Source organism: Natator depressus, chromosome 4, assembly GCF_965152275.1.
Source record: "Natator depressus isolate rNatDep1 chromosome 4, rNatDep2.hap1, whole genome shotgun sequence".
Lineage (NCBI taxonomy): Eukaryota > Metazoa > Chordata > Testudines > Cheloniidae > Natator > Natator depressus.
Window position 1 is genome coordinate 136,690,498 of NC_134237.1, and position 25,067 is coordinate 136,715,564.

The following is a 25,067-nucleotide window of genomic DNA, read 5'->3' on the forward strand; positions in this document are numbered from 1 at the left end:
GGGCTTTACAAGGTTTCAGCATGGATGCAAATGGTGTAGAGTCCCAGAGAGGGTTAGAAGTGAGGGCAAGAGGAATAATTAGATAAAATGGATGTAGACTAGGTGATGGATGCCCACAGGCATAAGTAGACAAGTAAGAGTGTAGGTCAGAGTATGTAGGAATAATGCAAATAGTAGGGGGAGAAAGCTCACCCAATATAGGGAGAAAGGTGATCCAACAGGAGAGTATAGTATGGCCAAAATACCTAATAATTTGCACTGTTGTAGCTGTGTTGGTCCCAGGATATTAGAGAGACAAGGTGAATGAGGTAATATCTTTTACTGGACCAACTTCTGTTGGTGAGAGAGAAGATTTCAAGCTCCACAGAGCTCTTCTACAAGTCTCTCTCACTAACAGAAATTGAAGATGCCTGTCTTATGGGTCATAGTGACAGGGAGGATGGTGGTGGTATAGACAGTGATGGATGAAGGGAAGACAAGGGTTTTGGCTTTAGCGGTGTTAAGTTTAAGCTGATGATTGATATCTAGGACTCTTAGGATTTGTTGCTTCCTGTCACTGACTCATTCTTTGGCCTTGAATAAGTCACTGGACGTCTGTATCTGTTTTACCATCTGTAAAATTAGGGAGATGTGAGGCTTGCTTAATGTTCATAAATCATATTGAGACTCTTGGATAATAGGTGTTACATAAATGCAAAACAGTATTTTTCCCTTGGTGGAACTGCATTATGTCAGCTTGGAACTTTTTCAATTAGTGTTTCCATTTTCTTTTAAATTTATAGTGAAGTCTACCAAGGAGTTATATAGCTGAATAACATATATGCTAATGTATTTGCATTTTTGGATTGTAGCTAAGATGCAGGTAATTAGAAAGGATGTGCAGTATTGATTTAGGATATACATAAGGAGCATTGCAAATAAGTAAACCATCACTAGATGGCAGTCTCTCTCTAAGTTCTAAATAATCATTTCTTGGCAAAACTCTACCTGATTACAGTGCAATAAAAACTACCATAATCGATACTGTGGCAACATCCTAGCTTTCGTGAATGTCACGTCGCTGTCTCTTCAGATGCTTATTCCAAAGGCAGAAACTGGATAGCACTGAAGGAGGCTGTGTTGTGAACTTCAAAGAATTGCATGCCTTTTTACTCTGCTTTTTGTCAATGACCCTGAAATGTGCGTAGAATTGGACTTATTTAAAAGCTTTCTTTTGCAATCAATGCAGAATAAGTAAAGACCCTAAATATGCAGGGTTTGCACCCTATTACGACCCTGCTGAGAATGGGAGATTGAAAGTGCATAACTCATGATGTCAGAATACATCGTAAGGATAATTATTCAACATTTCCCCCCTCAGCGCTTAGTCCCATTTTGATTTTTACTGTAGACACCTAGGGATGCTATGTTGAGTTCAGAGAGTGAAATTTTCAAGTGACTTAGGAGCACAAATTCCACTGAAAGCCAGACCTGTGTTCCTAAACCACTTAGGTACTTTTCTCCCCCAGCATTACTTAAAATGTTCACAAGGAGCCACCTAGTTGACCACCTCCTCTAAAGGGTTACTTGATACATCTGTTGAGTTGGGTTTTTTTGTATTTCTGTAGTTTCTTTTCATCCCCAACCTTTCAAATCACTGGACAGCAATAGTGAATTAAGGTATTCGGTCTCTGAAATTACATAACATCACTTTTTTAACACAATTGCTGTAAACGTCGAGGTTTGCAGGAAAATCAGTGAGTCAGTCAAGAAGGCTAAATTCAGAATTAGATGTCTTAAAATTGTCACAGTCTTCGGAATATCCTGTGGATTGTAAGCCTGTATTTAAAATCTTTCCGCTCATGTTAGAAAATTAATGTGCTTATGATCAGAAAAAAAGTACCTTTCATACTTTACATCACTCTTTTATCTTTCTGGAATAACATCTGCTTATGTTTGCTGCCAAGACCAAGTTTGTTAGGCTTACAGAGGCAATATATCTGCCGATGGATGAGTTGTAATCTAGTCCACCTCACAGAATTGTTGGTGATGATGCTGTTAGTGTTTTCTTTCTCTGATGTACGGAGTAAAAAGAACATTGTTTGATTTTGTTTGTTTTTTAGGTGTCAGTCTGAACTTTCCATGCAGGGAGTAATCAAATCTTATATGGGAGTTCTCTGTTTGAATAAATATGGGACCCAAGAAATCCTGTTGAATGACTTCCGTGAATGTGAATTTAGTGCGTATGGATGTTGTTGGATTGACCTCACTGGAGATTACCTATTTTTCCCCAACATGGAGGATGAATGCAAGCTTCCCCCAGGCCTTCCTGCCTTTGTTCGTTACCTCTGACAGGGAAGGGCCATTTGGGAGGTGAGGTGGGGAGTTCAGTCCCACGTCCCACTTATTCCAGCAGCCCTGCTGACCGTGCTAACAAGGGGGCAATTTGTGTCAGCAGAGACTGTGCTTTTCTCATGTGACTTGTCCTCTGGGAGCTGGTCTGAAGCCCACAGAGTCACTTCATAAAGGCCACCAATCACCCGTCAAATAGCAGCCAGTTTTGGTCTCTGTTGGCCTAACTGGATTTGAACTGCTGACCTAAATAGAGGAGGAAGGTTCTGTGTCCAGTTACCAGTGCCCTGAATAGAAACGTTGTGGTCTGTGAGAGAAACAGGAATGAAAGCAAATGTTTGTTGAATGGAAAAGAGAAAAACATGTGTGACACAAGAATATCCTCAAACATGAGTTAAAACTAGAAGTAAAGCGCCACTTTACCTCCCCTCCCCCCAACTCTGTCCAGAGGCTATTGGTTATTGTTTAACAACTAGCATTTTGTGAATTTATTCTAAGTAATTATATAGACAGGTAACACAATTCTAACCTCCTTGGAAACTCCTCTTTCTTAGGTCTGTCTATGATGGCGAAGAGCATGGTCGTTTCATGGAAAAACTGGAAGCCCGAATTCGAAACCATGACCGAGAGATTGAGAAAATGTGCAACTTCCATTACCAGGGCTTTGTAGATTCCATCACAGAGCTCCTGAAAGTTAGGGGAGAAGCCCAGAAGCTTAAGGTAAGAGAGAAATTTAGCAAAGACATATCTCTTCTATCAAAGGGTAATATTGTAGCACAATGAAATATTTTCATTTCTGACTTAGGGCTTGTCTTCACTACATTGTTAACTTGAGGTGTAGCTTTGCTCCTAACATCACTCCCATCCCGTTCCCCACACAAATCTAGCTTGAGTTAAGGGGTGATTTAAGCTTGAGCTGGCTGGTCCATCAGGAGGGATGGGTTGAAGCTTCAAGCTGGTAATGAAGTTGGGGATGCAGTAGCTCATGTTACAACTGATCAGCTGCTAATTCATTCACTCTGTGTAGTTTGAGTGTTTTGCAGTGTGGTTGCCCTGGGTATGTGTACATTGCAGTTGGAAGTGTGATTGCAGCTCACGTAGACATACACGAGCTAGCTCAGATACCAATAGTGATGAGGGTACGACAGCATGGACTTCAGTGCAGTCTAGCTCTTTGAGTATATAACCCGGGTCCCATCAAGGCTTGTACACTGTGTGCTGCTGTGGCTTCATTGCTTTTGATACCCTAGCTATCTAGATTAAAGCTAGCTCAGTTATGCCTTCACGTTTTGCAATCACTCCCTGCCCCCTCAGTACAGTGTAGCCATACCCTGAAACATCAGAAGGACCAAGTCCTCGCCTACACTAGAAAAGCTTTGCTGGTCGTTTACACCACTATATCTATACTAGCAAACCCTTCTAGTATAGACATGCCTTATACCAGCAAAAGACTGCACTTTTGCCAGTATTGCTTATACTAGTCCCCTGAGTGAAATAAGCTTTAAGTGCAGATCAGCAGTGGCAAGCAATCCAGGGGTGAGCTCTGAGGGGAAACGGAGAAACCAGATGATGGAGTCTGTTCTAGGTATAGGGGGCAGATGGAGTAACAGGTGACCTTGGAACTGTCTCTCAGACATGTATCCTAAAATGTGGGGAATGAACAATTTTGTCAGTTCTAAAAATATATCAGAACAAACCCCCAGCTTCTGAGTTTCCGGAATTGGGGAAGCTGCCTCATTTTCTTGTGATATCTGCTTTGAGGGTGGTAGGGCATGATTGATGTGTATTCTTGAGGCCTAGTTTCTTTACAGGTTTCAACAGCAAGGAGTCACAGATAGTTTGACAGAAACCATCCAAGAACAGTGAATTGCTGGCTCTTTAGGGACAATGACACCCACCTCCCCAAAAGACGCCTTGATTGTCTCCAGAGTGTAACACAGCTAGCCTTCCTCACTTGGAAGGATGGGGCAGCCTGATGTGGGACCTTTGGGTGGTTGTATGGAAGTCTAAGTGCAGAAGATGTTGCAGGGGAAAATACTAAAAATTTCCCAGGAAAAATTCTTTGGAGAGTAAAGAAAAGTTTCATGTTCTAATATGCTGAGGTTTTAAAAGTAACCGTACATTTCTTTATTGCAGTGCATGTGTAAGGCATGTCCTAGCAGGACTCCAGGTTTTACTCATACAGGCCCACCATCCTGCAGTGATGCATGCAGGGAAACTCCCGCTCTCGCTCGGAGGCCCATTGACGGGCAGTGCCAATTGCAGGATTAAGGCCATAGAACATATGAAAGGAACAGCCTACTCTTGTATCATTGTTTCTAGCCAAGAATACCACATTCTTTGAAAAGACTTCTTGTGATTTCCCAACCTACAAATCACTTCTTTATGGGTGGCACACTGTGAAGTCCCTTCATGTACACTTAGGGATCCCTTGATTTCCATAGCCATCTGATTTATAAAATGGCCCCAGAGGAGAAGAATGCAGAAATCTGTTTGTAAAAAGTAGTGGAATCCTTCTCATGAGGGTTTCCCTGGAGACCCATCCACGGATCCAGCGGAGAATGTTCATTTTGTTTCAACTATTCATTCTCTACAGTATTTGTTTTTGTTTTTTTCCTCAGTAGTTTTAGTCTTACATAGTTCCATAGCATATGCATTAAATCTACATCTTCAGTATTTCACCTGCAGCATTTATCATTTATATATGCTTTTGTTTAAGTTTCTGGAGTCCTGTGTAATCTTATATTTACAGTATTGCCTTTCAGGCACTCTAAATAGCAGGACTCAACCCCATCCTCCCGCATGCCACTGAAGTGCTAACACCGCTGGGGTGAAACCTGGCACAATATAAAGTGAAGAAGAATTCTGTGTCCATTTTAGGTGGTCACAACTGAAGTTGAAATTTGCATCAGAACATCAGGGTTAAGTCCTCTAACTTTTTCAGGCAACACTGTGCACTTATTAAGGCTGACACATAGTCAGGAACTCTCTTTTTTTACAACTCATCCAGAAGATATCTCCAACAATGCAGCTCCCCACTGGGACGCTGGTTCGTTTTGGTTTACCTCTCTTAGCTAACAGTAGTAGCAACTTATATTTTGCAAGAAACGTAACCCAGATGAAACTAACTACTGTATTCACAGGAACAGATCTTCAAAAAGGCATCACTTTTACCTGGACAAATTTCTAATCATAACAGCATTTAAACTTCTGCTTACTCTTTGTGATTATAACTGTGCAGCCTTAAGGTTGCACTAATTCACTATTTTACATTTAATCTCCTCGTTTAAAAAAAGTAAAAGAACCTTTTGCTTATTTTGCTGGTAAAATATTGTATCATGAATGTCCTCAGCACCGTGTATTGCACTCTCTTCTCCTTCGTATTCCTGCTCATAACTCCTTTCAGTTGGCCTTTCATTGCTCTTCTCCTGCCCTCCTTCTGATTGTCTCTACGCTATAATTAATTTAAACAAATGCTTGGTACCACATGTTCCATATAGAGAAGAATGAACTAAATAAGCCCCTCTCATGATCCTTCACTACCATATCCTCATCCTTCCCATGCCCCCACCTGCTGTTTGTTACCCCTTGCTGTGCTTGTCTGTCTTAGATTATAAAATCTCCAAATCCCTTTGTCTGAAAAGCTCTGTGTGTGTCTATGGAACTCCTATGTAAATAATCATCTGTTTTTCTGTGTGTGTCTGTGCCTCTAAAAAAACTGAAAATGTACAAGGGTGGAACATATTCCTGTTCGTTTTTGCTTTAGCTGGGATTGAGATGTAATTTTAATAGAAGACTTGTATAGACTTGGCATCATTTTTGGAGCAGGTTTAAATTAGCCTACGTGAATTCTTTTTCGTAGTAGGATTTTCGGGGTATAAGAAAATAAAATAATCTTCAGAGGAGATACCATGCTCCTACTCGAAATATCTCAGGACATCATAAAGGAAATGAGCAGTTTTTGTGTAGGGCAGTCAGCCAGGAGAACTGAACCTACTGCAGGAGGTGTGGGGAGCGCTGCTATGCGACCGCTCCAGTGAAGTTGTAAAAAGTTAAGTCATGAGGTGAATCCTTCTTGCCTGCAATGCGATAAGTTTATGGTAACAAGCACAAGCAGTTAAAGTCTGGCAATCATGGGGTCTGGACAGTTCAGGCAGCTGGTATTGGGATGGCTGTATAAAGCCTTTCACTGCTAGGTCACCAGTTTCAATCTGACCCAAGTTGGAAGTGGCCAAAAATCATTGCCATCTGTTGGCCAATCAGCGGCCACTGTGGAATGAGTTGGGTCTTGGTCCTCTTTATATCACAGATCCTCCTCCCGACATCATAATTATTTGTCTTGTCAGCGTTCTTGTGAGAGATGTAAAGGGTTGAATGGCAAACAGAGACTGAATGATCCTCCCATCTCTAGAATTGGAGTATTCCAGGTCACGTTTGAGGTACATTGTGGGGTGATATAGGGGAAGATTTCATTGCCATATATGTTGTAGTGGATAAGTAGAGGACCTCATTTCTAGGGTGTCAGTCTGACATGGTTCACTGGTACTAATTCATTCAGAAATCTTGGTTGCTGCACTTTCCTCAGCATGGCTGCAGCAGCAGATCCTTGCTACGGCAGCCATAGCAATTGGTCAAGACATCAGAGTTTGTGGTGAGTAATGGTTTCATATAAGGGAATCATGACAAGGTGAAGAGTTGAGTATAAGCCAGGGGTGGGCAAACTATGGGCAGGGGGCCACATCCGGCCCTCCAGATGTTTTAATCCGGCCCTCCAGGTCCCGCTTGGGAGCGGGGTCCTTGGCTTGCCCTGCTCCGGCACTCCAGCTGGGTAGTGGGGTTGGGGGCTTTCCCCACTCCGTGTGGCTCCCAGAAGCAGTGGCATGTCCCCGCTCTGGCCCCAAGTGCCACCCCCGCAGCTCCCATTGGCCAGGAACCGCGGCCAATTGGAGCTGCAGGGGTGGCACCTGCAGACTGGGCAGTGCGTGGAGTTGCCTGGCCATGCCCACGTGTAGGAGCTGGAGGGGGGGCATGCTGCTGCTGCTTTTGGGAGCTGCTTGAGGTAAGCATCACCCGGAGCCTGCACCCCAACCCCCTACCCCAGCCTTGATCCCCCTCCTGCCCTCCAAATCCCTCAGTCCCAGGCCAAAGCACCTCCTGCACCCCCAGCCCTTCATCCCCAGCTCCACCCCAGAGCCCGCACCCCCAGCCGGAGCCCTCACTCCCCCGCATCCCCAGCCCAAAGCACCCTCCTGCACCCACAACCCCTCATCCCCAGCCCCACGCCAGAGCCTGTACCCCCAGCTGGAGCCCCCTCCCACACCCTGAACTCCTCATTTCTGGCCCCACCCCAGAGCCCACACCCTCAGCCGGAGCCCTCACCCCCTCCTGCACCCCAACCCCCAATTTTGTGAGCATTCATGGCCCGCCATACAAGTTCCATACCCAGATGTGGCCCTCGGGCCAGAAAGTTTGCCCACCCCTGGTATAAGCTCAACTTCTCTTCTGCTGGAAATAGAGGTGATGAGGGTGGGCTGCTTGCTCTTATAATCCACTATGTTCTTTTGTTCTCTGTGGTGGCTCAGGGTGCTGTGATCCTGCCTCTTGCTGCTTTTGTATAAAATCCAACAAATTCATGTAATTTTTTTAAGTTATGGATTAGTTTTTAAAATGCAATAATGAGAGAGCTGAGCAAGAAGTTGAAATCCAATGGAAGCTTGCAGGCACACAGTATTGCACTGATCTGCTGCTAAGCTCGAATGCGTACGCTACCAAAATTCTTTTTGGTCAGTTCTTCCTCCCTGTCCAAAGAATATGTGTAATAGGGTGGTTTGCCCCTTAAGGGCTGAAGAGCTTAGGCTAGTGAACCCTGATGACAGAATTATCCAGTTCACCTGGGGTGAATTGGATAATTCCCTATACAGTGCAGCAGGTGGCTGCAATGAAGGAGGAAGCTCAGGAAGCTGTGATAGTGTCTGCAGAGAGAGAGAGAGGCTCTCCAGGGCAGAGAGGCCTGGAAAAGAACCTGACCAAGCCAGGGAAGGATGGCAAAGGCTCCAGGGAGTAAGTTCTGGGTGGAGGAAGAGAAACCTTTTGTTGTGTGGACTTATGAATGGACTTTGTTTTGGGGTTTGAATTTTATTTGCAAGTTATTTTATATTAATGAGCTCAGTCCCCAGTGAGGGATAATTTCTGACCAAGAAAAAGCCTGAAATGAAATTTATTTGACCAGTCCAAGAGGGGAAACTGAGGCAGGCTCCCTGTAGTTTGACCCTGTGCTACACAGGCATCCATGGGAGGCAGCCAGCCCTGTTTACAATATGTAAACCACTTAGTTTGGAAGGTCTTTGGGGCAGGAACTATCTTAATTTTTGTGTGTTGTACAGGAGCAAGCACAGTGCCCTTTATAACTGTAAACTTTATAACTGTTGATCCAGAGAATTTAGACTTTGCAGGTTTGAACATCTCTGTTTCAAGAGCAGGTACCATGTTGACAGGGAAGGGGAGAAATGGATGAATCCATGTTAATTACTTTGAACAGTTCATATAAACTGCATTATGAAACGTGAGCTAATTGATATTCAGTTTTTTAAGAAGCCATTCACTTGCTGACAAAAAATGCATTTGACTCAGGGACCAGATTATGCCTCCTTTACTCATACAGAATGGAATTCAAGGAGGGAGGTACTACTTTACATGAATAACAATTGCAGAATATTGTGCTGGGGGGCACAGCTTTTCAAAGGTGGCATCTAGCCGTGTTACCCCTTGCTGTTTTCCACTGGTGTCTAGTAACTGGCAAGAAACTCAGCCACGTCCACCTTCATATCGCCTGTGCTGCTCTTAGGATCTTTCCTTATGTCAGAAAATCCACTGAATGCCTTTTGATGAACAAAAAAACAAATTAACCACATCTATTTTAGGGGGTGCAGAAGAAAATTGTAAGAAATTGCGTGGAAGCTGGTGAAACCCCTAGTAAAGGTTCTTGTGCAAGCAACCAAAAAACCTCTTGATTACATGTAAATTTTAAAATTAATGTGTTTTTTTTTTTTCCATTTCCTCCCACAGCATCAAGTGACAGACACGAATAGAAAACTGCAGAGTGAGGGGAAGGAAGTAAGCCCTGTATTTTTAAAAGCCTCCCTTATATGATCTATTTGCTTTGAATATTTTAATGTATTATAATACTGATAGATGCAGAAGTCCACAGCTGTGTGGGCAATACTAGTGATAACCTGTGTGGCCATAGTGTTAAATCTGTATAGTACTTGTGATACCTGTGCCTAATTTTCAGTAAATGTAATGGGGATGTGTATGAAGTGACTATCCCGTTCCATAATTCGTGGATTAAAACTCAATGGGGGGGAACCTGGAAAGCAGGGAGACTTTGAAGTGATAATGGACAAACAGTGGGCTCAATCCTTCACCCCTAACTAGTGTCAATAAACACTGAAGGATCAGGCTCCCAGTTTGCAGAGCAGTACGGCAGCAGTAAAAGTCAGTGCGGTCTTCAGCTGCATATGTGGAGGCATCGAACCATGGAGCAAGTGAAGCTCTGTATGTTTGGGATGTGATTTTCCCCTTTAACTGCATTCAGTCTTCTACATCTTAAAACTAAAGGGATATTGAGAAATTGAAGGGAAATTGTTGGATAGCAACACAAGTGGTCAGTGAGCTAGAGGCACTGATATATGAAGAAAGATAAGTGCCAGTTGTGTGCATATATATAATATCTGAGACGTGTCTAGAAACGCCTATTCCTGCAACTCATCTTCTTGTCCTCCTGGAGGGACTCTCACCACTTGTTCCTTACTCCCAAAGAAATCTTCTGCTCTTCTCTCCTCTTCCATCTTCCTAGTTCACAGAGAAATGCACTTTAGTGCCAGAACTTTCAAAGTAAGTACTTTGGCTTATGGGCTTAAGATGTGGAAAAGACCTATTCCATCTTCCTGCCAATGTTGGATAGTTCCCTGTGGTAAATATCAGTGTTTTGAAAAACTGTGACCCCAACAGTGTACTGCTGGCGAGTGCACTGTTCATGCATCCCTAGGACTGGCTCTGGAAGAGATTGAGATAGCCAAGTAATAACTTAGTGACGGCCGAGAGGACATCAGTGTACAAGAGTCTGAATGGGGTAAACACCAAGGAATGGGGGAGATTATTTAGGCTGATCCAGGGAGGCATAGCTAGGAGAATAAAGGGATATGATTAAGAAAAGGAAAAGTTAGACTTGATATCAGGAAAGAAAGAGGCTCTGCATATGGGAGGAAGACCATGGCCAACAGCTCTGCTCTTCGGGCACAATGGAGTTCACTACAATAAGGGTAAAGCTCCTCTCTGCGAGAGACAGAGTTTCTCTTGGGTGTCAGCCCAAGACACTGAAATGAACTCCCTCAGGAGCTAAGTGCAAGGTGCATTTCTTTGCCCTCATTACTCTAACATAAATGTATAACTCTGTGTGTGTGTTTAAAAAAAAAGGAAATCCATAGCAAAACACTCCCCTATACACACTTCTCCCCTTGGGCAGAGGATGAGAAAACAAACACATGACACGTTACTTCCGTTTCTTGATGTACTACTGAAAGGTGCAAAGATAGACAATGAACGCAGTATAAGAACCTACATAGAAGGAAAAGAAAAAGACCTATTGGAATGAGGACTAGTCTCCCATGGGAAGTGGTGGAGGCCGTGATACTTTGGCCATTTAAAATTTGACAACCACTGGCAAAGTGTGTGGAGAGAGAATCTGTTTCTGGCTGAGGGGGGTGGAACTGATGCTTCTAACAGAGATTAGAACTGGCAAACCTTATGGGGAAAACAGACTCAAACCGCTTCCATAACACCAACCAACCAACCAAAGAGGAAAACCAAAAATCCCCAAGAATCCCAAAAAGAAAAAAATGACTGGAAGATAGCTAATGTAACACCAATATTTAAAAAGGGCTCTAGAGGTGATCTTGGCAATTACAGACCGGTAAGTCTAATGTCAGTACCGGGCAAATTAGTTGAAACAATAGTAAAGAATAAAATTGTCAGACACATAGAAGAATATAAATTGTTGGGCAAACGTCAACATGGTTTCTGTAAAAGGAAATCATGTCTTAGTAATCTATTAAAGTTCTTTGAAGGGGTCAACCAACATGTGGACAAGGGGGATCCAGTGGACATAGTGTACTTAGATTTCCAAAAAGCGTTTGACAAGGTCCCTCACCAAAGGCTCTTACGTAAATTAAGTTGTCATGGGATAAGAGGGAAGATCCTTTCATGGATTGAGAACCGGTTAAAAGACAGGGAACAAAGGGTAGGAATAAATGATAAATTTTCAGAATGGAGAGGGGTAACTAGTGTTGTTCCCCAAGGGTTAGTCCTAGGACCAATCCTATTCAGCGTATTCATAAATGATCTGGAGAAAGGGGTAAACAGTGAGTTGGCAAAGTTTGCAGATGACACTAAACTGCTCAAATAGTTAAGACCAAAGCAGACTGTGAAGAACTTCAAAAAGATCTCACAAAACTAAGTGGGCAACAAAATGGCAAATGACATTTAATGTGGATAAATGTACAGTAATGCACATTGGAAAAAATACCCCCAACTATACATACAATATGATGGGGGCTAATTTAGCTACAACTAATCAGGAGAAAGATCTTGGAGTCATCGTGGATAGTTCTCTGAAGACGTCCACGCAGTGTGCAGCAGCCATCAAAAAAGCAAACGGGATGTTAGGAATCATTAAAAAAGGATGGAGAATAAGACGGAGAATATCTTATTGCCCTTATATAAATCAATGGTATGCCCACATCTTGAATACTGCGTACAGATATGGTCCCCTCATCTCAAAAAAAGATATACTGGCATTAGAAGAGGTTCAGAAAAGGGACCTAAAATGATTAGGGGTTTGGAACGGGTCCCATATCAGGAGAGATTAAAGAAGCTAGGACTTTTCATCTTGGAAAAGAGGAGACTAAGGGGGCATATGATAGAGGTCTATAAAATCATGAGTGGTGTGGAGAAAGTGAATAAGGAGAAGTTATTTATTTGTTCCCATAATTTAAGAACTAGGGGCCACCAAATGAAATTAATGGGCAGCAGGTTTAAAGCAAATAAAAGGAAGTTCTTCTTCACACTGCGCACAGTCAACCTGTGGAACTCCTTGCCTGAGGAGGTTGTGAAGGCTAGGACTATAACAGGGTTTAAAAGAGAACTAGAAAAATTCCTGGAGGTTAAGTCCAATAATGGCTATTAGCCAGGATGGGTAAGGAATGGTGTCCCTAGCCTCTGTTTGTCAGAGAGTGGAGATGGATGGCAGGAGAGAGATCACTTGATCATTACCTGCGAGGTTCACTCCCTCTGGGGCACCTGGCATTGGCCACTGGTGCTAGACAGGATACTGGGCTGGATGGACCTTTGGTCTGACCCAGTATGGCTGTTCTTATGTTCTTAACAACCAAACCAACACCAAAACAAAACCAGAACACCACACACACTCCTTCCCCAAACTCCCATTCAAACTCCCTTGTTTACACCTGTGTTCGCTGGCTCCTGTGTTGCTGCACCTCTGCCACTGGCTGGCTGTTTGGCTGCTTTTATAGGCCCCTAATCAGGGCTCTGCTTCTCTCACAGCATGCTGCCCCCTACCAGCCTCTACAAACTGAAAAAGGGAAAAAAAGACCCCCACACATAACAGAACAAACACACTACCCACAAAAAACCTCACTTTCTGCCCCTAAGAACCAGGGGTTTGCTTCCTCCCTTCTCCTCTAATAGAACTCCCACTCAAACTCCCGTTTACAGCTCTGTTTGTTGGCTCCTGTGCATCCATAAAGTCTTGCTTTCCTTATGCTAGGAGGGGGACCATACTGTTTTGTATATGTGGAGTGGAGTACCATTCATAGATTGTTTGTTTCCAAAAGGGATCACAATGAGCCAGTCTAACCTACTGCATTACACAGACATAGAACTTTGCTTAATAACTTCCTGTGGGTTCGAAATTCTTCCCTACTCCATGAGTGAATAATGAGTTCCTTAGCGCTCTTAGCAGGCATTGTTGTAGACCTACTGTTGGGACCTTTTTGAGAGATGAGTACACCATAGAGATGTACATACAAGCTGTTTGTTTACCACTATTGGCGTAATTTAATTTAATTTTCTTCTCTTTAAGTTGGTAGTAGCAATGGAAGAGCTGAAGCAATGTCGACTACAACAGAGAAATATTTCTGCTACCGTTGATAAACTAACATTGTGTCTTCCTGGTGAGGAATCTGAAATTGATCATTGCTACCTGTACAGTTTCATCTAGATTTAATTCAATATATTTTGTCTTTAATGTATGTGTGTTTTTTCTTTTCTCCCCAGTTCTGGAGATGTACAGCAAACTGAGAGAGCAAATGAAATCTAAAAGGTAAATTTTACAGACTGATGCATATTGAAGAATCACAAAGCACCAATCTGGAGGTCTAAGTTAAACTCAACAAAGAAAGAGGTTCTCAGGAATTGAGAGATCTATACTGCAGTTTGCTCAGCTTCGAAACTATCTAATATCTCATTAGTAGCTCTCAAACCACTCTTCTGCTCACCTTTTCATCAATCTAATCCAAATGCAGGTGCAGATTAGAACAGTAGTTGTAACAATGTATAATCTTTCCTCATATACCAGGTTTTTCTAGTGAATAGGTTCATAGTAACTTACATTTTTATTTATATGTTTCAATTTGACACACACACACAAAATCCCTATCCTAGGCTCACCATTCAGTCACATAAAAAACATTGAACTAGCAGTTGCTACAAACCAGAAATAGCTGACTAGACATGAAACGCCTCCCCCCTCATTCCTTTACCCAACAAATACTATCAGCCCCTGTGCTTCTGGATCCACCAGAGCCTTGGGTAAATTGATACGCCTCTCACCTGAAAGACTAGAGTGGGGGAAGTTAGAGCTTAGTTAGAGCTTAGAAGTTAGAGTTAGTTATTTAGCTGTTCAGTAAGGGGTTTTCCCCATTAGTATGTCTGAGCATGGTATAAAGTAGCCTACTAGTTTGTCCATTTTTGACTGTGTATAGCATTGGTGAGGGGCTTATCTGTTGACCAATGAGATGTCCATAAAAATGTTAGTTGTAGTTGGGATTCGTAGCTATTGGTGTGTGTGTGTTTGTGGGGCGGGGGGGGGGGGAGGGGGAGCTGGATCTGATCGCAGTGGTGTGAACTGAAAGGAATTCATATGCCTCCCTCATTCTATATAGTGTTTCCATGAACTGATTCTGGGAATCACTTCCATTTTTCTTTTGATTGATTCATTTTGACTTGTACAGAAATTATTTTTGAGGGCCATATTTAAGTAAAATCTGAACACTTAGTTTTTGTCTGGATTTGATGGCTCCATTTACTAAAGCAGCAAAACTTGCCCTTTTTGCAGCTGTCTCCTTCTGTCTCTTTTCTTGATAACCCATAGGGGATGGGTTGGTAGTGTAAACTTCAGGTTTGAATACCCAGTCTCAGTTGGTTTACTGCGTGTGACATGCTGGAAACGAAGAGCAAAGTACAGTCCAAACCGAGAGAGGATTGACTGTGCAACCCACAGGACAGGAGAGAATGAGACCCAACACTTCCTTCTCCAGTGTCCAAAATACAAGGAAGCGAGAGAGATTTCCTCAGATGATCAGGACTCATTAGTCTCACAAAGTGATGAGGAAAAATTGTACCTGAGCCTGGGAGAAAAAGAGGGATGGCGGAGATATTGCTCGATGCACGAACCTGTCACTGCATTAGGATTCAACACTGCTGACAGACAGACTGCTGACAAACCCCCAAAACAGTGTACGGCTCTAAGGGGATTTTTCCAACCACTGGCTGACAGCTGAGGGATGTCCTCTTTGGTAACACTTGCACAGCTCTTTATGCCAATAAAGTCTCACTAAATTGTATGTGGCCAGTTTAGACAAGAGAGTGAAGTATGAGATCCTTTCTGCTCTGGGTTTGTACATGAGAGATCACCAGGGCAATGTTCTTGGCCAAAAATGCCTTCTTGCCCATCTGTGTACCTGGCTGCCATCCTTTCACCCCAAAATTTGCATTTCATTGGTGAAATGATCCCTCTGTGCATGTAGCTTGTTAAGCACTTTGGGATCATTTGGGGTGAAAGATAACCTCATGTAAGATGTTGTTAGATACAAAAATATCAGATTTCTGAAGTGGGTTGAGGCGCCGCTGTTCTTGTCCGAGAGAGCAGAACACAGTTGGAAGCCTTGCTTGTGCTAAGAACTCACCAGGGACTGTGGGGCTAAAGCTGCATTACTTCATTAATAAGAATCACTGGCCTCTGCACTTACTCCCTGCTCCAGATATTTTAGACTTTGTTTTCGGCAGGCAGTCGTAGACCTCATCAGTGAACACACACTGTCTCTGCAGGCCACATTTTAGCATCTTCTACTTCAATAAACAATATCCTAAAATATAACAAAACCCCAATGTGTGTTTATTCCTCCAGTTTAAGCTCTGGCTTTCCGTCCACTCTTAAGTTTCTCTCTCCAGAGGGGATTACATTTTATTGTAAATAGCTTTTTGTACCCCACTGTAATATAAATAGTGCCCCATGTTACAAGGTTAAACCATGTGACTGCTGCTCTTAATGGTCCTTTCAATTTTTAGTTCAAATAATTTCCCCGACTTGACTCTCTGTTTACATAACAATTGTTTTGAAAAGAGATTTGAGTGTTATTTTTTAAAGTGACATGGTAGTGCATATTTTATGCCTAAGCACGTATTTTGCTTGAGTTGGGGGTTTTTTACTCCCGTTCTCCTGGCCAAATTTCATCTCTGCTGTGTTCCTACTTAAATTTTCACCTCCCCAGCTTTTCCCTTTGGACATGGTATTCTGTATTACCTCTCCAAAACTGTGTCCTGTTACGGTTGCCTTATTCTACCCTAGAGACATGTTAGTGATGATCAAAATAAATTTTCAGAGATATCGCTAACAGCTCCATAGTCAAGGTTTACGTGCTGGGACTGGACGACTGGATGGATCAGTCGATAAATTGCTGTGGTCTGTTCATTCCCTCTGAAGCATCTGGCGTCAGTCACTTTTGGAGACAGGATACTGGGCTAGGTGGACCAACGTTCTGATGGTTTTCCCTTTGTCAGATCTGTTATGTTCACGATTAGCTAGCGTAGCTTAATCCTTTTGTTTGGAAGGTGAGTGCTATGTAAATGTGAATTCATGCTCAAATATGAAGTACCTAGGAATGGAAGTAACAGCATCAGAGCAAAGCTCTTTGGGCCAACGACGGTCGTTGTATCCCAAGCAGCACTTAGTCTGGATTCTCATGGGGGCCTCTGGCATTATAGTAAAATAAATAAATGAAGAAGCTGGGTACGAATAACAGTTTGCATTCCTATGGCGCCTTTTAGCCAGGGATTTCAAAGTGCGTTTCAAATGCTGTGCCTTACGGCACCCCTGTGCGGTATGTAAGGGATATATAGGAATTACTTGATCCGCCACTTAAATGCAGCCACTTCTAGGATGGGAAGCTTTTAACAGTGCTTGGCAATATTGAAATCATTAGACAGGTAGCCAGATCCGACTCTCAATAGGCACAAGACAGACATCTCTTTAGTAAAGCAGAGCCATTTTACACAGTCACTTCTCAGAGTATGTCCACACTTTAACCTTGCTAAACCTCAGTATATCTAACTGCAAATGTGAGAATAATTCTCCCTTATATTGTACAGGAGCATTGAAGTGTGTGTACTTCTGTACAGTGTTTTGAGATCCAGGGTATATAGAAGTGCTAATTTATTGCCGTCATCCTCTGATGTCAAGTGGAACAGCAGAATAGTCTTATATACTTCTGAATCTGATTTACGCTCTTCCCAGACATTACCCCGCATTGAAGACATTAGAGCACCTTGAGCATACATACCTGCCACAGGTGAGCCACTACCGCTTCTGCAAGATCATGGTGGATAATATCCCTAAACTGCGTGAAGAGATAAAAGACGTTTCCATGTCAGACCTCAAAGACTTTCTGGAGAGCATTCGTAAGCACTCTGACAAGATTGGAGAGACAGCGATGAAACAGGTAGGGTCTTGTGTTGCATTCTACTGATAAGCTTAGCATGCCTGTCCAGTTTTAACTGTCCTTTTCTATGCTAGAGTATTTAACGTTTGTAGTTCAATGTTTCAAAAACTGCTTTAACTATTAAATAAGTGTTGCCATATGAAACTGAATGATCCTTTATTCTACAGCTGCTAGGGGTGTCTGTTTTCTGTTTCTGATGCAACTGCAAAGCGCTGACATGTTTTTCTGTACTTTGCCCTAGACTTCTAGTAGCCCAAAGTCTAGGAGGCCGGGGTGCGTTGTATAATCCAGATCTCCCGTTTAGCAATGTAACATGGCATTTGTGCTGCTGTGCTGTGTGTAGTGAAAAATTACAGAGCTGAAAGAGCCAGTGTCAATTTCCCATGGTCAGTGTAAAACATTAGCATGCAATATGCTTTTGTTTCTGCATCCTGAGCTCCTTCAAAATAGTAGGTACATTTTTATACTATATGTTTTACAAATACCTTGCCATTGCATTGACTTTGAAAGCGATCCCTGGTTAATTGTACATAAATGTGTATTAAAAAAACCCCAAAACTAGTTACAGCAAGGAAATACCACTTTTCTCACTATTCTTTAAAACTTCTCAATGATTTTTTCTTTGCCTTCTAAATGTCATTCTTTCTACAATCTTTTCCATTAATTGGTTTCCTTCATGTTGTGTTTGCTGTGTTGTTGTCCTTGTTCAAAAACCCTCCTGCAACAGAATATAGAATAGGCTTTCTACTCTGAGCTCCATTACTTTGGGAATAATGGATAGCAAACTTTTTCCATTCTACCTAGTACTTACGTTAAGTCAAGTTAGCATCTCTGAATCTGCAAAGAAAATGGCTCTGATCATCTCCTCGTGTCAGAGACTCAGACACACATAGTAACAATGTCTGGAAAGTGGTTTTTTTTGTCTCCTGGTATTTAAATTGGTCTTATTAACTGTTCTGAATTTACCTGATGCTAACAGTTACTAGAGGACTAATTGTTTATGGAAAGACTTTTTTTTTTTTTCTGGCCATGAAAGCCGACCCAGTTTCTTGAAAGGTCATTCTTTGCCGTGTGCGTGGAAAGAAGTAATCATTTTCAGTCGTTTTTTGGGGTCCAACTAATGAAGGGAATGTGCTGTTCTTCAAATACGCTCCATGTCCAGCTAAGGAGGCTTGCTAATTGTTGGAACATAAGGGCTTGCAGATGTTCTGTCTGATTGTTTTAGTTTCCAGTGTTGTTGTCGTTGTGACATTGGGGGCAGGGGTGAGGCTAGTTAATGCATATTGAAAGCTCATAGCAGTATGCATTGGTGCCTTGTGGGCAGAGGTGACACAGGGGAGAGGTGCACACATACACCTGTTTTCTCCCCGGAATAGGTAGGCAGAGTAAGTGCCTGATGAATCCATCTCTTCGTCCTCGCATATCCACATCCCACATTGCTTCCTCCTCTGCTGTCTCTCCATCTCTGGCGAGGACACTTATTACCCTGCCCTAGCCTTCACCTGCACCCTCTCTCCTCCCATACATGGACTAGTCTCATCCTCACCACTTCCCCTTTCATTTCTGCCACTCCCAGTGGAGTGGCTGGGCCACCTCAAACATATATGCTGCAGCTTCTGATCCGTGTCTCATGTCCCTCCATCTCCTTGCACTCACTGAAACTTGGCACTTCCCGTCTGGTACAGCCTTTCTCATGGTGGGGTCTCCTCCTCTCTCTCTCACGCTGTCCCTCCTGTTACTTCCAACACTTCTTTCTTCCACTTTCAGTCTTTTCAAACTACACATAATCAGTCTCTCTTTTCCCCAATCCTCTTCCCCTCCAGGTAGTTATTATCCATCACTGTCCTCTTTCGTCTATGAGTTAGATGTGTGTCTCACTTTCTGTTCCTCCCTCAGTCTTGGTTCCTTCAACTTGTATGTTGATGACCCTGTGATGGCTTGGGGAATCTGCCTGTCCAACTTACGAGTTTTTATTGATATGATGAAGTTATTATGAAATTGCTGTATCATGGGATGCCCCTGGATGTATGTAGATTCCACCCTTGCTGACAAGGCTGTCACATCCCTGCCAGGCCAGGGATAATGATTAAGGCTACGTTTTAATCATGGGTATTTTTAGTAAAAGGCATGGACAGGTCACAGGCTGTGAATTTGTGTTTGCTGCCCTGTCCATGACTTGTACTATATACCCCTGACTAAAACTTGGGCTGGGGGATTCTGGGGGTGTGGTCTGGGGTCACCGCGAGTGCAGAGTGTGTGTGTGTGGCCCGGGACCCCTGCTAGTGCTGGGGAGGAGGGTTGGAGGGGCTTGCAGGCTCCCTACCCAGCTGCCCAGAAGCTGCAGGCATATTTTGCAGCTCCTAGGGGGAGGGAAGGCCACGGGGCCTCTGCCCCCACCATGAGCACTGGCTCTGCAGCTCCCATTGGCTGGGAACTGCAGCCAATGGGTGCTGCGGGGGTGGTGCCTGCAGGCAGAGGCCATGCGCAGAGCCCACTGGCCCCTCTGCCTAGGACCTGAAGGGACATGCCTGCCAATTCTGGGGAGACCCCCTAGGTAAGTGCCGCCCTGCACCCCAACCCTCTCCCCAGCCCTGAACTCTCTTCCACACCCAAACTGCTGCTGCTCCCCTGGAGCCAGTTGCACCGGCCGCTGCAAAAGTCAAGGAGGTCACAGAAAGTCTCAGAATCTGTTACCTCTGTGACAGACATGCCGCCGATGTATCATTTGATGTCAACAGGTGGAAACGCTTGAATGACAATAGGTTGGCTGGAGCTGGGCAAAGATACTTCCTTCAACTTGTTTCTGGGGAGGGAAGAGGAGAGAGTGGAAAATTCCTAAACCAGACAGAGACAAAGGTGACAAAAATGGAGTTTTAAAAGGGTCTCTTGTGGTGGGCGGGAGGAGAGACCAGGTAAGCCGCACTGGAAACATGGAGCAGGAGAGAAGATGGGGATGGACCAGCAAGGTCAGAGAAAGTGTGCTGTGGGGGGAAGGCTCCATGTTTCAGAACACAATCTGTGCACCACAACAGAAAGAACCTGGATGGCTCGTGTGGACCCTCTCCCCATCCCAAAGAATGCTCTGGAGTGGTAAGGAAACTAAGGCAGGGAAATGCATATGGGGTTTATTATTTTAGTATAGAGCTGTGTATTTCTTATACAATTAAGTAAAGAGCAATGGTGTTAGAACCCTCTGCAAAGTCTGTGCTGTGTTACGCTATTCACGTGCCCTTGAACAGGTGAACTGTGGGCCCAGAATATCCACAGGGCTGGGATTCTGGGGGAGGGTGTGGTTGAGCTGTGTGGTGAGCCTGAGGAGTCAGCACTGGTTCCATGGACTGGGCCATATATAGTGAGGTTGCAGCTCTCACAAGGAGCATACTAGACAGAGCGTTTGTGCCTTGAGACTATATCTAGGGGCAGCACTTGGGCTTTGTTTAGACTCCAGAGGCTTAAGTCCCTCCGGGATTCTGTGGCTGGATCCCCTCACAGCGATGTGAAGAGTGCCTAAGACTAGGCGTGCTCTTGACTGGAGCTGTGACAGACCCATGCAACCCTGTTGCCTCTGGCTTCTTCACCCTTAGCTCTCTGATTCGATCTTCAGCCCTAGGTAAAGTCTCTTGGCTATTGTTATGGTTACCCCCTGGATCTGGTCTTCACTAAGCACTGCTGTCTCTTTTGCCCCCTTTGAAGATTTTTCTCTCTGATCACTGCCTCATGTGCGTCAGTGGTGCTTGATCTTATGCTGCCTTCCTGTTCATCCACCACCCCTTTGGTCTTAAAGGCTTCTGAACTGAATTGCATTACTTTGGATTACAGGTTTTTTTCCCAGTGACCCTTTTGAGGCTGCACAGGATCTGTTGAGTATCTTTTGGTTACTTGGGGAAAAGTTTAAGAAGGAATTTTTTTTTCTTCTAGGCAGAAGTTAATAAAATGCTAAGTGAAACAGACTATTGGACAGAGGAGATGTGACAGCATGACTCACTAAGTAGCAAACATTTAAAAATCTTGAATACGCTGTACTGCCAGCTTCCATTTCTATAACACCTTTTGTACAAAAGGATCTCAAAGATTTCTGCAGGCTTATTAAACTAAGATGCAAACTGTAAAACAGGGCTTGCTTCATCCATGGCTGAAGTGCATCTATCTCTGGGTTGGGGCCTTCTGTTTGATTTTTAAACACACAACAGCACTACATAGCACCTTAGGAAATGATGCAAAGAATGCCACTTCCAATTGACACTGCAAGGGAAGTTGGAATTTGACCAGTGCATTGGGTTTACTCTGGCAAAAAGTGCCATGTGATCTTTAGTGATCAAAAATGACCAGGGACCTAAATTTTGTGTTGCCAGCAGCACAGTGTCCCTTCACATCATATTGATGGAACTGAAGGAAAGAGCTCCCCCTGCTGACTTACAACACCACTTCTTGCATCACTATATCTTTTGCTTAATCTGTTCGGTTTCTGATTGATAGTCACTCCATAATAATATCTGGCCTGGGAGTGTTGAACAGTGATTGGCAGTTCTAGTGGGCTGCGATAGGGCCTATGCATTCGGGTTAAATGAGCATAGCATAAATTCTATTCAACTCTCTGATTTTGCCAGTGGGGAGCAGAAAGAGTTTGATACGATGGTGAAGGAAATGATGTTTTTGTAGCATTACGAATCTGAGGCCAATGATGACAAGAGCTGAGAATTTCATTTTATGATACTCGGAATGATCTGTCTTGGAACACAGGAAGCTGTAGCTATGTCTCTGGCTGGCATTCAAAGATACTGGGAGTTCTTTGGCTCCCTCTGTTGGACAGGAAACTGACAGTGGGGGTGAAGTCAAGTCATAGTTCCTGGGGTCAGTCTTACGAAGGAACTGGGAGACTTTTGTGTTGCTCCATTGAGAAACTGTTTTTTAATTCCTTTGCCGTGTGTGTGTGTGTTTTAACTCTGAACCTTATTACCTGTTATCCCATGGGAATCTTTGCTGCCTCAAATATTGTTACTAAATATATAGCACTTAGGCAGATGAAAGAGTCTCGGTGTTGAACTTGCTTTGGACTTTGGCCCCATGAACCTGTTTTTTTTTAAGATCTGAGTTGTTGGGAATGCATTACATCTTATTAACACTTGATGATATCCAGTATGTATTTGTTTTATATAGCTTAACATCGGAAATATTTCAGGCGTGTGAAAGAGGTCGCTTAAAATGGTGCTGCATGCTAAGTATCCAGTGTGAGCACTGTGCGCGTTTTGACATAGGGGGCCAAAAATAACCAATCCAAAAGTCATTATCGGATAAAGTTTATGTCTGGACGGCCAAAAACATTCAGCCTGCTTTTCAAAGAGACAGATGGAAACAAGCATAGTTTTCATAGCATCTGTAGGATGAATTGTCACAGTTTATGTTGAGTAGGTAGTGAACTCTTGTTACGAGTCTAAATGTGCTGGTATTCTGGTCATATTTTTTTTTAAGGTGATATTTAATTTTTAGCCACAGATCCTGTTATTTCAAGCCAGATATAACAATTGTATGGTGAAAATATAGACCCATAACATTTTTTGACATCTTTGAGGTGGTGTAACGTGACTTGGGGGTATGTATTCCTAGAAAGTGGTAAAACATATCAGCCACGCAAATGAACGAATATAATCTCTTAAAAATCTGTTGAGATATAATCAATATTAATCTGTGTTAGATAGGAGTGCAATGTCTTTTCACACAATACTTTGCACTTCCTTGATGTCATTCTTCTGAGGAACACAAGGCACTTTCAAACACTGCCTTGTAACAGCCCTGTGGGAAAAGCAAGTAAGCAAGAAACTGATAAAAATTAAATTACATTGAGAGACACTGGACAAGTACCATTTGCAGATCTGAGAATAGAATACAGATCTCCTGACTGCATCTTTTTCTGAAATTGCTTTGTACTAGGCTTTACCCTTTTTATATATAATCGAGCACTTCATTGCTTGCTAAGGTTTGGACAAAGATCACTAAAGTGTATCTGCATATATGCTGCTATCATAATGCTACACTTGCTGTTTAAAAGGAAAATGTCAGCACAGATGTCCGATTTCTTTCATATTTTTCTAACTTCTTTTAAAAACCATTTAATCTGAGACCACAATTGCTAATATACATTAATTATAATTGTAGAGTTATTTGTGGTATCATTACAGGTTGAAGTTAAGGTTAAGGCATTCAAACATGGCATTTCCGTACCCTAATACGTTTGGATTTCTTTTAAATTTCATCTGAACTCTGAATTCCCTGGATTTATAATGCTTAGTTTTGAGGTACAAACATCCCTGTATGGTTTTTACTTTAAATTACTGATGTGTTCTCTCAGCCTTAACTGCTTCTTTAGAGTTTTTGTCTGGGAGTATCGAATAATAGCACACCTAAATGGTGGAAGGTAAATGACACGTTCATTTATTGTTTAAAGTAAATAGCAACATTACTGTACACAATACTTTGCCAAATATTTAAATGTGATAGATAGCAATTGCAGAATTGGCGTGAGTATTTACCAGCCCAGGCAGAAATTTACTTGCTTGCCTGCCCTTTGCCATGATGATCATGGAAAACTAATATTTACGTGCCCTGGATGATAAGAACTTTGTAAATTTGAAATATCTCCTCAGTAGTCTTGCATTCTTACAGATTTGGGTTGACACTGGGATGCCCTTCGGTTGAATAGTAACTAACATGTGTGATTCCACTGAAGCCAAGAGGATGACTTGTTGTATAGGGTGCTACTAATCAGTGGTTCTCAACCTGTGGCCCTTGGGCCACTTGTGGCACAATCAGCATAAGCTGCGGCCCATGTGACATCCTCAGGGCCATAGGTAGTACTGGATGCGGCCCACAGTGGGAAATAGGTTGAGAACCACTGGCCGAGTAAAGGGTTAGCTGGTTTTCAGAACCCTGATCTGAGGCTGGTTGGGACCTAGTGTGAATCTATTCAGCTTTCTGTTTTGGGTTGCTTTCACAATGGCTGACATATTTCCAAACATCTGAGGACGTTCTTGTCAGTTAATTTATTTGAATTGATGGTGATAAGTTGAGACGTGGCATGTGGCAATTTCAGTATTATTGGGAAATCCTGCTATGTCCCAGTGCTTCGTTTTAAATGTAAACACATGCACACTATCCTGAGCCAAATGAGCAAAGCAATTCCTCTCTGGAAAGGGGGATAGAATGACATTTTCTCAGACTGCTGCTAGAACTCCAGATGCTGATTGTTGGCCTTTCGATGGCCCGGGAAAAATGTTAAGAAATGCATTTTGTGCAGTGTTTTTAATTATCATCATCCCCAAGATTTTTAAACTTTGTGTAATCTTCTGTAACACATATGGAAGTTGTTTTTTCTTTGTATGTATATTTTATAGTAAATTAGATTTAACTGTACGTCTCTGAATGCATTGTGCGGAGAATGTCCCCGCTCTACTGTGTGTCAGACTCTTGGCAAGAGCAGATCTATTCCAAAGGTCGTTGCTTGTGCTTTGCCTTTCGTGCTTGCCTTGTTTCAGTCTTAGGATCCCCTGCCACGTGGGCTGCATACGCCAATGCCAAGTTTGAGGTTAGTTCTTAATGTGCTCGTAAGATCCCCGTGTCGTGCTTATTACTATGGGACCTTGTTTTACAGACATGGCCGAGCACTGA

At 43.0% G+C, this 25,067-nt stretch overlaps 1 protein-coding gene across 2 annotated transcripts in view; it reads left to right on the plus strand.

The window, feature by feature from the left end:
• EXOC6B (exocyst complex component 6B) overlaps positions 1–25,067 on the plus strand; it is a 454,956-nt gene that overhangs the window by 65,351 nt on the left and 364,538 nt on the right. For both annotated transcript variants that reach the window (XM_074951959.1, XM_074951960.1), the window contains exons 2-6: positions 2,886–3,051; positions 9,397–9,444; positions 13,490–13,580; positions 13,684–13,729; positions 17,201–17,405. In XM_074951959.1, coding sequence (XP_074808060.1) covers positions 2,886–3,051; positions 9,397–9,444; positions 13,490–13,580; positions 13,684–13,729; positions 17,201–17,405 — 556 coding nt within the window. The remainder of the gene's footprint in view (positions 1–2,885; positions 3,052–9,396; positions 9,445–13,489; positions 13,581–13,683; positions 13,730–17,200; positions 17,406–25,067) is intronic.